At 42.5% G+C, this 15,569-nt stretch overlaps 1 protein-coding gene across 1 annotated transcript in view; it reads left to right on the top strand.

The window, feature by feature from the left end:
• The window catches only part of ak5 (adenylate kinase 5), a 60,811-nt gene extending 45,508 nt beyond the window's left edge, over positions 1–15,303 (top strand). The window contains exons 9-14 of the mRNA XM_006634767.3: positions 5,432–5,474; positions 5,874–5,909; positions 10,925–11,088; positions 13,067–13,183; positions 13,966–14,157; positions 14,525–15,303. Coding sequence (XP_006634830.2) covers positions 5,432–5,474; positions 5,874–5,909; positions 10,925–11,088; positions 13,067–13,183; positions 13,966–14,157; positions 14,525–14,590 — 618 coding nt within the window. The 3' untranslated portion in view covers positions 14,591–15,303. The remainder of the gene's footprint in view (positions 1–5,431; positions 5,475–5,873; positions 5,910–10,924; positions 11,089–13,066; positions 13,184–13,965; positions 14,158–14,524) is intronic.
• Positions 15,304–15,569: the final 266 nt, after the last annotated feature.

Genomic DNA, 15,569 nt, shown 5'->3' with positions numbered 1-15,569 from the left:
AGCCACAAGGGTGCAGGTGGGGTGGAGGGAGCAAGCAGATGTGTACAGAGGTGCGGACAGCGGGGGAATATTTATACGTAGGAGGATGGAAGTTCAAGATTACAATTTGATCCCTCCAGGACCAGGGTGGGAGCCCCCTGCTTTTGTGGGCATGGCCTGTAGGTGGCATACATGATAATGCAAGATACTCCAACATCTAGAAGTGGAGGCAGTGTTATGTGGGCTGCAGTTAAGTCATATCTGTCACCTAGACATCACAGTTAAGTTGCTTACAGCTTCTAGTTTAAATTGCGTTTTAATACTTTAACACCTTTTTCTTTAAAAGCAGAATACTTGCTCTAGAAGACAAAAGGCCCCATCACTTTTCAGCACATTGGTTACAATTTGTGCGGCAGAAAAGGTCTCTTTCTTTGGCTTTTTCTTCAGTTCTTTATGCCACAGTTGCATCGCTCCAGGAATTATGCTGCAAGAGAAACAAAATATATTACACCTTTTTTTTTCAACAACACTCCCAAAAGCTGTGAAGACCTTCCAGCCCGGCATGATTTTACATAATCAGCATCACGCAGATGAGAGTGTGCTGTTGCCCACTGATTTCTTGCAAAAATGTAAATCTTTCTCTTTTTCCCAGTCTTATGAAATCACTTGCATTTTGTCTTAAAAAAAACACTTTATGTATAGACAACATGATGTGCATGAAGAAGTTCTGTTGATAATCATTTGAAAACATAAGTACTGTATCTATAAGTATTAAAGGCAGAGCTTACATCCAATTGAGGCTATTATTTTTTTCCTGAAATTTCTTTAAAAATAATATTTTCTATAGTAAAGGAACAATTTTAACACAGACGTGAACAATGTCATTGATTAGTTGTGTGCAAGCAGGGGTCTGTTTACCTGTTAGCACAAAGAGTTATCGTTACTTCAAGCAGAATAGCCTTCGGAAACATGGTGTTTCATAAAAAAGAACTTAATTTCTGTGTATTGTCCCCATCTTCCTATGTAGGTTTCTGTATCAGCTGGCAAAGCAAATATTATGAAGGTACTGTAGAGAGAATATAACTGCCATTTGCTCAAATTATCTGCAGTTAATGAAAACAATCAAGCATCTCTTTATTCTCAATTTGTATTTGCCTGAAGCACGTTGGAGCAAATGAGCAAAGCCTTAAAGCCACGTGTCCTGAATTCGTTAGCGCTCCTCAGTCTTGTTCGCTCATGTATTCAGTGGCACGGTGGGCTGTGCTGTTAATGTAGCACGATCACCCAGAGACTGAGCTGCTCACCTCACGCTGTCCAGGAAATAAAGCCCGTGTCGGCATTAACATTCACCCTGATCAACCACAATGATTAAAAACAAGGAAAAATGTATTAACCGTTGTCTGTCCCATGGGTTTGGGGGTAAAGCTCCGGAATGTGTTCCTCATTTTTCTGTAGATTATTTCAGAAAGGTGAATGGTTGCTTCTTCCGAGCTGCTGTGCACCTGTGCATCTGTGCATCTGTGCAATGGGTCTGAAGTGTGGCACTGTGAACAGGGTTTTAGACTAGGAACTGGAAGGTTGTAGATTCAACTTCCAAACTGCTCTAGTAAAATACCTAGTTGTGTTAGTACTGTAGGTGCAAATGTATGTTGCCTTGGACAAAACTGTCAGACAAATACAAATAAGTAATCAATAATTATATAATGACCATCAGTTTCCGATGGCCCAAAAACTCAACAAGTTGGACAGGGACTGTAGCTGGGCAGATTCTCTCACAGGCCCTTTGCAAGAATATATCCCAGTTTCAACAAAACCCAGACTTTTTGTCACTGTTCTGTCAGGTTCACCACTTAAAATATTATAGACACATGCATTCCTGATGAAATGTACATCTGTATGATGTATAGGTTCGAGTGAAGTGCTGTGTCAGGCTTTGAGCCACAAAACAATAACTAGAGATTAATGCCTTTAATGTACAGGTATACAGTACAGATATAAAGTTCACCAGGCATGTCATATTGCTAGCTCCCATCTCAATCAACCTTTGTTGAGGCCCATGAACGAGGGATAAATAGTCTATTTAAGAGGTGTATCTGGTGGACTGGTCTGACAGAGAAAATTTGACTTCGTATCTTTGCCTCACAGGCTGGGCAATTTAGTTACAACAATGACAGAACTGATCTACTCATACCAATAAATTGTATTTATTGGATAATTCCAAATGAAAAATATGATTCTGTTTTTGTTTTATTTTCATATTAATTAAAAATCTTCTAAAAATGATTTGTCATATTTTTTATACAATATACAGCATTGATAACAAGCCTGTCCTTTCATTAAAAATGCTGATGAGAATAATTTTAATATAGTTTTATAGATATATAAAAAAACAAATAGGAGTTTATAAGTATATAAGATAAAGATGAAAGCATTTTTATAGGTAGAATCACATCAACAAATGATAAATATATATATATACATCCCAAGATTATTTTGAGAATTCTTGCTATTGTTTAACTTGTATGCAATATAAAAAAGTGGAAAGTACTTAAAAATCTACTAGGACAAAATTAATTAGTCTTTATTCCAAATGAAAAACGTTAAGCAGCTTAAGCTTGCTATCTTTGCTGGTTTGTGAGGCCACTAAAGTCTTTTTTCACACCTCACACAACCACCCATAGGACTCAAAAGAAAACAAATTGTCACAGCAGCAGTTGTTCCTGGCAAGTACAGAAGTATCATCACTCACTCAATACACCTCGGAATACAAGATTAATGGGACAGAGGCATGCATATTAATTTGCTGCAGGAATGGAGATGGGAAATTAGGCTGCAATAGTCCTGAATGTCTTTGCGTGCTTTTGCAACGGTGCAAACCTATAATTTTCTGCGGCAGCCACATCCAGCCTGACGATGTGAAGCTCATTTTGTGTTTTTGCTTTTTCCTGACGTCTCGTGACTTTGTTGCAACGCTGGTCGTGACAGAAAAGGGTGGCACAGAAATTTCTATTTGGCGCACCAGCTCCAACTGCCAAGGTTTAATCAGTCGGGCAAGAAATTAGAGTAGCGAATTTCTTAGCCACTGCCCTGGCTACCAGATTGACTCGTCACAGACTTAGTGGTACTTCCAAAGCCAGGAGAAATTCCATCTACACAAGTTGAAGAGCATATTCATCTTTATTTAACAGTTTAAACATTCATAATATTTAAATTTTACTTAGGTGATAAATCTTAATTAAATGTATGACACGCTTCTGTGTTTCTCGATAGCTTTCCTGGGGTTTATGCTACACGAAGGTTTTTAAGGTGTTTAGTCAATAATCCCACACTCTCTGTAAGCACACTCAGATTTACACGCCTTGTCCCCTGTTTTTGTTTGCTCAGTTTAAAAAGGTGATTCATCATCAATTAGAGAGGAATAATAGGTTTCCGCCACAAATCAGCCTCTCCAACTCCCATGACCCTCTTGCTGTAAGTGTGGTGCTGACAGAGTTCTCCTCATGTCACACCAGCCTCCCACACTCCGAATGCATCTCTGAGTCACCCCTGGGCTGCCATCAGATGTACATGACAGCTCTTCACTTTGGTTGGCTTCAATTAAGGAAAAACTCCCCTGTCTTTTAAATGTGTCTCTGTCTTTCGGTGTGCAGGCAGAGACCCATATAACTCTGTTTCCTCCTGTTTCTGTGGTAGCTCCTATGGTCTTCTGTTGTCCTAATTTACAAAGCACTCTGCGGGTTCTCATAACAACCACAATCCACAGCCTTTTTTTAAAAAATGAACCAATTTTTGAAATCTGTAAAAGCATACAGTAGATGCCATTGACTCTCCTTACTCTCAAGTGTAGAGCTGAAGTTCTTTTTTTATATAAACTGCGCTGCTAAACTCTGCCTGTTTGTATTTATAAGGGGGGCCCACTAGGGATGTGTGTAGGTCGTGCAAATATAGACTATTCTGTGCATGGCTTCCAGATTAGTACATTAAAATGCAGCTGTAGTGGGGAGCCGACTTCATGACACTGAAGGTGTTTCTTAAATCTTTAAGCTCTGTGAAAGAGATTCCAGGAATGTGTTTGTTAAAGAATTCACCAGGCACTCCACACACTGGGAGCAAAGTCGGGTTCATGGTAGGTAAGGGCAAGAAGGGGTGTCCCCAAAATGATACCTTCTCACATTCCACCAGAATCAAAAACAGGTAAAATAATGAAAGGGCTGTATGTGAGGTGAGTTTAAGTCTGTTGTGGTGTCTCTAAGGGACTGAAGCACACAAAAATGTCATTATAACTGGGCAAAGAGAGCCCGTCTTTCTCAAAACCTGAAGAGATTAACTGTACTTTATGCAGGAACCTTTCGTCCCTCATTGTTGACAAAGCTCTGTCTTCCCTCTACTACCTCAGCACTTCTTTGCTTCCTTCCAGTGCTCCTCCAGTCCAGAAATGGTGTTTAATTTGGAAATGTCTAAATGAAGTTACAGAAATTGCAGCTAAAAGTAAAAATAAAGACCTTGTTCAGATTGGAGCATTACCGATTTTTCTGGTCTGATTTTCGGGTGGAGGAGAGGGAGGTACATCTCTTTCACACTTCCCCCCCCCACAAACCTAACTCCCCGTCTCTCTCTGTGACCCCCTGGAACCATTGCTCCTGTTTCCCCCTGCAATCAGTAAGCGAAAAGCCATCAGGGCCCTGTAGCAAATTCTTCTCTGGCATTCGGGAATTGCTGACATTTCCTACAGACTACAGGTACATGAAAGTGCCCAAAGACTAAATATTCTTCCCCTGTGACCCCTGTGCCCTTTTCCTCTGAGAAAGAGCAGCTGTATTACTGTGGAACCTACAGCCATTATCCACGTCCGCTCGATATGACAACACGCTGCTTCGGAGTGGCAACAAAACTGCCAGACCTTCACAGCAGGTCTGCTCCCATAATGCATCTCCGCAGCCTCACAGTTAATTAGATCGAGCTGATGCCCTTTTGAACAAGGTTTCAGCTGGACCTGTAAGCAGTCTGCCAGCACAGCGCAGTTTCGACGCCGAGCGCGGCAGTGTGTGAATGTATTTCAGGATGAAGGCCAGTAAGGGAGCTTGAACATACCCAGTAAGATGTTCGAGTGTTGTGACTTCAGGGCATATTGGCGCTGGTTTGCTGCTGGCAGACGGCATCTAAAAAAGCCTATTTGATTGAGTAATGGTACCCTCATAGCATTTCGCAGTATGGTAGCCTAGTGTATAGTAGTGTTTGCTGTCTCTTCACAGTGAAAGACTGGAAATTTAACTCTCTATCTATATATTGATGTATCTGTGTCATCATGATCATAATCGTACGCATGTAAAAATAGTCTGTATTAAATTGTTATTATATATTGTACAGCATATACTGTATCAGTTTGTTACAGCATAAATGTATACACAGTCATTAGATATTATTTGATTCTCACTGTTTTGTGTTTTGGCAGGCTGAAGATGAAATGACTGTATATGGAGAAGAAAATATAGACGGTAAATATTCGCTTACCAAGAATGATATGCTAAGTGTTTTTTTTTTGCTTGATGACAGAAGTCCTTTGGCAAATTTCAGAACACCATCATCTCAATCAGTAACAACTGAATGATTACAAAATTATTTAACATCTTTTTCTGTCACTGCATGCTTTATTTTATGTGTGTATTATATATGGGCGCCTTACAATTTTAATGTTGAGGGATTGTGTAAAAAACATCTGTGATTAGAAATGTTAATATTCACAAGTTTTTTCACGGTATCATTCCAATCAGTAGGTATTCCATAAAACTAATTTTTAAGGTCATAAACTGTTTTGTAATAAAGGTGTTGTTTTAAGGTTGAAGTAAAGATATGTTTCATTTAAACACCACTGTCTTGTTTGTTGTCTTAAACAGAGGAACTGAAGAAGCTGAAGATCATCTTTGTGATCGGTATGTTAATGCCAAACGTTTGCTTGTTACAAACCACTGCATCACCAGGCTATTGTTGGTGCCTGAGAGACTTCAAGTAACATTTTTTTCACGATCCTCTCACATTCGGGACATTACAGAGGGCCCTAATAACCGTAGAAAAAACCAATAATAAAACCAGCAAACAGTTGTTCCACTCTAATGTGCTGGGATATTAGACAGTGCTGACCATCTACCGTGCTTCTTGGCAGACAGGAGGTAGTTACATCAGGATATTAACAATAAGGGACAGTCATGAGCCTGTGGAGTAAGGTATGTCCTGAGATGTTTTTGGTTTCCTGAAGGATAAACTCCAAGAGCACAGATTGCCAGAAAGGAAAAACTTGGAAGTTTAAAAGTGCTTCATAGTACAGAAAAAAACACCAGTGTTAGACACTGTTCTGAGTTACTGTACAAAATACAGTATTGTTCAGTATACTGATAGTCTTATGGATTATGGAGCCCATAATATTTTCCAAATCCTTTGAGGAGCTTATAGGTTCACAAGGGGAAAGGTACATTATTTATTTATCAATCATCCATCGATTACAGCTGTCTGATGATGAGGTAATGTCACTATTACAAACTGGGCTTGCATATCCCCACTCAGATAAACGTATATACTAATGTGAATGAATCCTTAATTTCCTTAAAAGACTTATCAGAATTAAATTGATTTCATATTTCAAGTTGATTCCTATGGAATCTTGCAATCCATTCATCCTTAATCAAAGGGCATCTTACTCCCAGTCTCAGGTCTCAGCAGGAGGGTCTATGTAATGATACATGATGAACTGGAACTGGTTCTGTTATATGCTTGAATGTGTTGCAGGTTTCTGAACAGTCAACTGATTCTAAGTATGTTGCTCTCCTGGTAATTATATTAACGTTGCAGCGCTTTCATTTAGCAAAGCGCTGCTGTTTCTGAATGTGCTAGGAATTGTTTTACCCCGGGCTACAGTTTCCTTTCTCATGTTTTTAGGGTTATGCCCTACAGAGGCAGGCCTGGCACTATGGGGGAGGCATTGAGGCCGGTGTACCCCAGTACCAGATTCACAGGAATATAAGACAGGTCACAAACGAGAGCCGTCTGTTCGGCCAGCTGGCTTGTTAGGTCATTAGCAGCTAATTAATGCCAGGATTTCATCCAGCTGTTACTGGAACAAAGCCAGGGTACCAGCTTTTAACAACACAGCTGATCAGCCTCTTGGGTAAATAAGTGCCTTCTGCGCACAGCTCCAGGTAGTTTCTTTTGGTTCGTGCCTCGGTGTTTGTTCTGATGAGATCTGGGGGGCTGACTCTGTCCCCTCATAGTCTCCTCTGTTTAAGACTGAAAAGATTCAGTTCCCTCAGCCTGTCAGTGTAGGGCATTCCCTTTAGCCCAGGAATGTGACTTGTTGCTCTTCTCTGGACTGATTCCAGAGCAGCAGTATCTTTCCCTGTCACATGGTAACCCAGATTGCACGCAGTATTGTAAATAAGTCCTTACCAGTACATGATACAACTTGACCATGACATCCCTAACCCTTGATTAAATTACTACAGTAGCTTTTTACGTGCCACATCATTTTGGCTTGGTTTAATGTCTTCTCATGGCTTCCATCCCGACTGAGAGATAATAACACGAATCTGCCCCTCGCCCCTCACTGATACCCCCCCCCGGGATGTCCGGGATGTGCAAGGGGAGAGGGGGAGGAGCCACATGACCTGCAGAGAAAGGTCACGGCATGAATTAAAAAGGTGAAGCGATATCCTGAAGAAACAATGCCAACGCAGGCAAAGCGAGGAGCGCGTGTCTGGACGAAGGTTGGACATTTCAACGCGTGGGCGGGTTTCGTTTCCGGTTCTACCCTCCCGCAATTGAATTTGGCAGAACGGGACACTGCAGAAGTGGGGGACATCCCTCTGTCCGTGACCACCAGGCAGCTCTGGGGCTCCGCAGGGGTTGATATTGACACACGGAGGCCCCCGAGACAAAGGGAATACTGGATGTGGCGTGCTGAGCTCTGATCGCAGAGTCGGGTCGGAGGAGGGCACTGCAGCCCAATCCTACTCTGGCCAGACAGAATTAGCTCGAGTGGGGAGCTGCGTCCCCTGAGGTCCTCGCACCTGAACAGGGGCCTGACAGCCGGCACATTGTGTTCTTTCTCTCTGCATTTCAGCGTGGAATTAAGCCCCCCTTTGTTCCCGCACAGAGTTTCTTTGACGTTTCTTTATAAATGTCACAAGTGCACAGCTGGGTTGGCAGTACAGGGTTTAAATCCCCATTAACTGCGCTGTAGTTCACCATCATGGCGTGTCAGAACTCCGTGAGTTTGAATACTGAAGTCCACAGAACTATGGAGAGACGTAACCATGGTTTCCAGAATACTTGATGCACAGCCTTACAGTGGGGGAGAGTGGAACAGCAGTAGACACATGAGCAATGCCTTTCATACGCTGGTAGTCCCCACTTGTATTTCATGAGGAATAACCCCGGGGAAGGAAACATGAACAGCGCTCCCTGTGAGGTTTTGTAAAAGATGTGCTTTGAGTTTAGCGTTGCTGCGAGGAGTCTAGTAAACTACAATTACTGTCAAACCTGGCCAGCCAAGCTCTGAAAGATTAGAGCTTCCTCAGGAAATTAAAAGAATGGCCTAGCCTGCCAGTAGAAACCTCTTTCATTTAGATGCGGGAGGCCTTGACTTGTCCAGTGCGGTTTTGGAGGAGGACGATCAATAGTACACAAACCCTAACAATAAAGTGTCAATAAAGTATTTGTATTTCATTTCATTTTAAACTCTATGGCTTTGATCGCACGTGCTTAGTTTAGGTTAAGCACTAATGTTTAAAAAAATAACCCACCTGACGCTCAGTGAACAGTGTTTTAAGAGACGTTACGATGGGGATTTTAAATTGTTTTGTATAAACACCAGTACAGTTTTACAACACAATTACTTCTCTGAAAATCTTCGTGAACCCCTGCTGATACAAAAAAAAGACAGTGAGAGACTGCTGTCGGGCAAAATGAGTTTGTGCATGAAGATTCGATTGCCGGCAGAAATCCATTTCATTTTTTCAGCCAGTAGATGCAAATCCAGTGGGTTTTTAGGATTTTCAATCCATATTTTGCGTAATTGGGCTGCTGCAGTTTTCTGGCTTTTTGCCAGGCTCCTGGCTGGCTTTGCCTTTTAATCTGAAACATTCTGTGCACTTGACCTTACCATTTTTAGCAACACTAGAAAATCGGTTCCTTTGACAATTTGCAGTATTCTGAATGTATTTTATTTATAACGATAACAGCTGTGGAACAGCTCTTCATATTAGTGTTAACTCTAGAATTTATGTGAGGAAGGTACATTATTGTATAGGTTCAATTTTGTAGTTAGGAACGCCAATGTTAATAAGCTAGTAGAAATTGACCACTGCTGATGGCTGATTAATTGCATGCTTATTAAAAAATGTGAAATTGTCTTCATTTAACAATGCTTTATTAATGGATAGTTGTGTTAACAGCTGGTGTATTACATGTGCTCCAATGTTATTTTCAGTCCTATGAAGTGCTTATTATTGATTCAATTATATTGCATGGAGAAATACTTGTTTCATACAGAAAAAGACAGAGATAAATTACAAAACCTTAAACTTCAAGAGCTTTCAATGCATCTTTAAACGCTGCACAACTTTTATTGATTAATTCAGGCTTTTCTGTGAATTGTTGTGATCAGGGTCTAATACAAACTGAGAGTGACCATCACCTACTGTATATAAGAAGCAGATTGGTTGCTGACTGGGAATAAGATATTAAGGTTGGACTATTTCATCAATTAGTAGTACGAAAGAAAAAGACAAATATTCAATAACAAAACATCCTCACATAATAAAATTAATTTTAACAGAGGGCTTATAATAAACAAGGGCATTGTCTGTTTTAAAAGACTGAAATGTGATTGGTAAATTGAAATACAGCTCACACAACAATGAATTGCAACATTTGACTTATTCTGAAACTGATTTCCAATTACGCACGTTTTCTTATATATTTCAGATGATTTCTGTATTTTAATTGTGTGGTCTGATAGATGCTGTTATAATCTTATTTGTGTATAAATATTGCTTTTCTATTTGTATTGTCTGTACCATTTTGCTGTATGAAAAATGCTGTCATACTTTAACTGTGGAATTATTGTAAATTCTCATGTTTATTGCTTATGTTTTAGGGGGCGTTATGTTATCTGTTGAAAACTTCCTAAACTAGAAAAATATCAAGCATTTACCTACACATTCTCAAGCATTTCATTATGCAGTTGGTCTACACTGTGTGCAAAAAAGAACCCTATTAAAATTCTTTTCTATTTTTAGAGCTCGTTACCTCCTGATTTTGTAGTCAAACTAGAGCCTCTGAAATGCAGATGAGCAACTGAGTTTCTCTGCTGCTTGTTTTAAATGTACGGTGCTCTAGCCAGAGATGAACTCGTCTATCTGTGCCACTCTCTGAGGATGATTCAACTCCTAACAACTTTGCCCATTGTTCTTAAAAAATAACTGCCCTTAAAATGCACGATGGATAGGTTTTCAGAACTCTCTAAATCAGCAAAACCTGACATTTTCTTTGGGAGTTACACATTCTCTGTCACCTTCGGGTCTGACACGTCTAACCAGATTCACGACAGAAATAATTCAGGAGACACTAGGCGCCAAAACATCTTCACCCTCTAACCCTGCTGTTGGCACGCGAACTTTTCTGGTCCTGGCACTTCACGTTTTCTGAATGGAGATAATAGCTTTTTAAATAAAAACCTAGGCTGTTCAGTGCAAAAAAAAACAACGGAGTGGTTTTCTCACTTACTGATCAGAATTAGAGGCGTCTTTTCTCCAGAGCACGACAGAATGGGCCACCTAGCCCTTCCCGCATGTGTGGTAGACAGCAGAACCCTTCATCCGGACGCTCCTTAAAGGGCCGGGAGCCTGGATTCCGGACGCTTGACCAAGCTCTGTCTCTGTCCGTTGTCTTTCAGGTGGGCCTGGCTCAGGCAAGGGAACACAGTGCGAGAGGATTGCGGAGAAGTATGGTCTCAGGGTGCTGTCCGCCGGGGACCTGCTGCGTGGTGAGCTGCAGGCGGACTGCGAGAGGAGCAGGCTCATCAAGGACATCCTGGAGCAAGGAGAGCTCCTGCCCCCGGTAAATCAGGCTTCCCCCCTCCTCGCACAGGCCCGTCCCGCAGGCCGTCCTTAGCACCTGTGCTATGAAGCTGAAAAAGCCTTAAGTTTCGTTTAGAAAACGGGTTACTTGATGGCATTGGTGCTGTGAAAATTAAAGATGCAGTTCTACGTTGCTTCTAAAAGCTTTTAAAGCCATTTAAAACCAAAAGCTAGAAGAGAGGTGGCTTTTGTGGAACAGCTTGGGAACGTTGAGCTGATTTGCTGTTCGGGTCCTCTGTGTGCAATGGCACGGTTGGATATTTCACTGACGGGTGACCCCGAGACGCCGAGACCGGGCCAGCTGTCTCGGGATCGCAGGATCACTGGTGGAGGAGCTGATCAAGGATCTCGCACCCTTGCGGGAGCGTTACCTAAACGCATCTTTCTTATCGGGGTCATGAAGCTTAATCCGAGAGGAAAGCGTGGCACCGTCGCGACAAGACGCGTAGGTTTGACCACAGTTTGAATGACTGGGTGTTGAAATCAAATTGTATGTTTCACCGATTCTACTGTCCTTCACAAGTTAGTAAGGCAAGTTCTTCAAGCTGCTGTGACCACGTATTACGGAAAGATTTTTTTCTTTCCTCTGTGCAGGCAAATTGCACAGTTTGTGATGAATCCAACGATCTGCAAGCTATAAGGGGGGGCTTCTTCTCTGTGACTTTCTCCATCTTGGAGAATTCTAATTAGCCTTAGTAGTTCTCATGCAATGCCTAAAATACCTTCAGATGTTTCTGTGTTTGAGTCTGATCGCTTGTGCTGTCAAAATGACACTGTCTTCCCGGGAACTGCCAGCGTGTCTTCGTTTTATCTGTTGTAATTGGATTTTTTTAACTTAACTATTTTTTCTCTGTGAGCCTGTTTTACAGTACTGTATATCCTTCCTCATCATAAAATCTATTATCTTTGCATCCTTACTTTACCATATGTTCAAGACTCCCATATATCAGGAAACATAAGCAACACAACAGAACAGGAAGGCATTCTCTCAGGAGGGAACTATGGGTTGCATGTTGTTTCATAATGTTGAAAGCCATGTTCCTCTGGGTATGTCTGCCTGCGTCACTCTCTCTCCTAGCTGAGTGTCTCATCACCAACACTACTGTTCTGCATGGAAGCCTCTGTCAGCATGGTTAGGTAGGAATGAAGCAGGCCTTTAATTTTGGCTTTGCTTCTCTGTAATGTCTTTGGTTATTTTACTGGGGCGTAGGCGTGGAACGTAATGAGTACAATATAAGGAAAATCTATAATACTTTGTGAAGAGATCAATAAAAATCATAGCAACAGTGCAATCTTGTTTTGTCTTCTGTACTTAATGTACTGATTGCATGAACCTGTTCCAGTTTATAACAAGTCCTTACCATCTTGTTAGTTTGGCTTGAGTATGGTTCTGCAATCAATAGTGCAGTGACACAAAAAGAACAGCAAAATCTCTCAAGATCAAAAGCAAAATACAAATTAAGTTCTGTAACAGCTTCCCGGCTTGCTGGGGGCTGGGCAGCAGGTCAGAGATGGGATAAGAGCATGCTTCCCGCCTCTACCACACTGCAGTCAGATTAAAGCTAGACATTAGAAATAGAAATAGATTTGGATTGAATAAAAAAAAAATCTGTGGTTTTAGCAATGTACTTGCAAACTGTTTTTTTACCCAGCCTCTGATCTACAGCTTTGAAAGGGGTTTCCAACACTGGGCAAGCAGAACTCTAATGAGTTTAGGGCTGCATGTTGAATCGGCATTCCCTCCGGTACAGTTCCTAGGACTTTCACCAATTGGTCCAGGCCCTTCTGGCAGTAAAACAGAGATGGTCGCCTGCAGTACTAGCGATCCAGGTTTGATCCCGGGCCCCAACTCGCTTTTCCAGCATTACAGCATGTTGCCCGTGTTCTCCAAACACCACTGGGCACTGAATACCAGTCTGACAGATGTCTCTATCTTCATGCATCTTCTCCCCTCGCAGGAGCTGCTGCTGGAATTGGTGAGAGAGGCCATGGCCTCCAGCCTGGACAGCACCAGGGGGTTTGTGATGGATGGCTTTCCCCGAGACGTGAAGCAGGCAGAGGAGTTTGAAGCCAAGGTAGGTATTCAAAAGCCAAAGACAGGCAGGCGCCTCGAACGAGCCAATGGGAACATGAGTTTTAGGTGCAAAGGAGACTCCTGTACTTTGCGTTTTGAAACCAATAGTGGTCCTCATGCCTCTCAGCATATCTGTATTGCATATTTGTATGCAAAAACATAGAATCATAGGAGAAGGTCCTCCTGTTCATGGAAGGAATAAGATCAGGCTCCTGCAGGTGCATGGTATCAACACCAGGTCTAGTTCAGTTTCATACAGGGAAGCAGAGTAGCTCTGGTCTGTAAACATTAGGAAAAGCAATTATCACAGGGGAGCTGAAGGTGCACTTCTCCTTCTGAATGTTTACCATCTGAGGAGGCTTCAGTTTTAACATAACTAACCTCTGTAAACCTGGGCTTCAGAGAAAGCTGAAAGCTGATGTTTGCACTTTCACATTATCTCCCTTGACATCCTCCACAGAGCTTTGCGCAAGTGTGTTAGTTAAGCTTTCGCTAAAGAGACCGCCGACTGCTAGAAAAAAAGACGGCTTCACTTGCAGAAGCTGGTCTGAATTCCAAAGCACACATTACAGCAGCCCCTGCTGTTAGATACACACAACTGCAGACCATGAAGCAACGTAAAACACACTAAATAGGAGGGTAAAAATGGATCCAAACGTTTGTTCACCTCACTCAAATCACCTTCCTAATCTCCGTTACTAGACGGTAGCTCTAGAAGGAAAAGAGATCCACCGAGAACACGCTCCTGGGAAGAGAGCAGTGGCTCATTCCTCTGTCCCGCAGATTGCAGAGCCCAGCCTGGTGCTGCTGATGGAGTGCCCCGCAGAGACGATGACCAAGAGGCTGCAGCGCAGGCCCCAGGTGGATGGGCCGGCTGACGACAGCCGAGACACCATCCGCAAGAGAGTGGAAGGTTTCAGCAGGACCACTGTATCCGTCACAACCTACTACGAGCACAGGAGGCTGTTGCATAAGGTTAGCATCGCCTCCAGAGCCAGGAGCCCAACTGCATACTTCTTCTACTAAGCTCTTTCTCAGCTGATGGAAGGAGAGTATTTGGTTTATGACAGAAATGGTCAGATGACAAAGATTTTCTGTTTTATGGTGCCAATATGTATCAATATTATCTGAAAATACCCTGAAAGATAATATATTTTGCATTAGATTACTGGACCATGAATAAAAGCAAAATCTGCCTTATAGGCCAAAATGCAGTATCCCTACCATTGCAAGTCAGAGTGGGATAATTGCATACCTGTGCTGCTCAAAAATGGCTACTGGTTTAGCTTTAAGGGATACACAGACAGTAGGGAGAGGGTAAAAGGCTCTTGTTGTCTTTCAGGTCAATGCCGAAAAGGCCCCCGATGAAGTGTTCCAGCAGGTGTGCCAGGTGATCGAATCCTGTTAGCGACTGAGCAGCCCCGACTCCGAACGCAAAGCCGTCCGATAGGTGCAGGCGGGTGCTGCTCACTCAGGCGACGCACCCCCCCCGACCGGATCACAGCTGCTCTCCTCCGCAACGCCGCTTCCGAAGCATCGAGTCCCACATTTGGAAAGTAATGCATGTCTGAGCACACTTGTAGACACTCGCAAAAACAAATGACTACAGCGGTGTATCGCACTACAGTGAGTGAGTGGTGGAAAAAAAACAAACATTAACGCTATCAGGCGGTTGTGGTTCACTCGTCTCTGTGCTACTCCCAGCATCCCCTCTCCCACTGCGCCAAACAAAAAGTTGAAGTGTTGCCTCATGTACTGTACATAAATAATTATCCCGTCATTCTGTCCATGCTGCTGTGAACTCTCCAATGAAATACTCAATTAAAAAAAGGCATGAGTGTGGCTTTCAACAGATACTAACAAAATAAGATAAGCTGTCAAACTGCTTTTAAGCACCAGTGTTGGTATGATTGTTATTAATTATCTGTGGCCAGTACAGCTTTGCTGCAGCTAGGATGCATGAGCAACTCTCTGTGTCTCACAGAGCCTCTACACCTCTCACGGCACGAATTCCTCAGCAAATGGTGGCCTATTGGAAGAAATGGGTTTTTGCATTTTGAGTTGTATATTTACTAATGTTATTCGGCATATTTATCATTAAAACTATTATGTGTTTTAAAAGGCCGGTTTATCGTTTTTTTTTCAGGGGTTTTGCCCCGTGGGGTTTCTCTGGGTGGCGTGGCTGCTTCCTCCTCCCTAAGAAAGATGTGCCCGCAAGGTCACGTAGTCGAACTGTGTGTAGGAGAGCCTGTGTCAGGTCTGGTGCCCGGTGCCCCTGGGTGGGCTGTTGGGTACCACAACCCTCGTCACTAACAATCAGCTTTCTGGAGGGACAGATGGAAACTCTCCAGGATTTAAATCCATGTGGAAACATTCTTTTGGATTAA

This window comes from Lepisosteus oculatus, chromosome 9 (assembly GCF_040954835.1).
Source record: "Lepisosteus oculatus isolate fLepOcu1 chromosome 9, fLepOcu1.hap2, whole genome shotgun sequence".
In the NCBI taxonomy this organism is placed as follows: Eukaryota; Metazoa; Chordata; class Actinopteri; order Semionotiformes; family Lepisosteidae; genus Lepisosteus; species Lepisosteus oculatus.
This window is presented reverse-complemented; position numbering and strand designations above follow the sequence as displayed.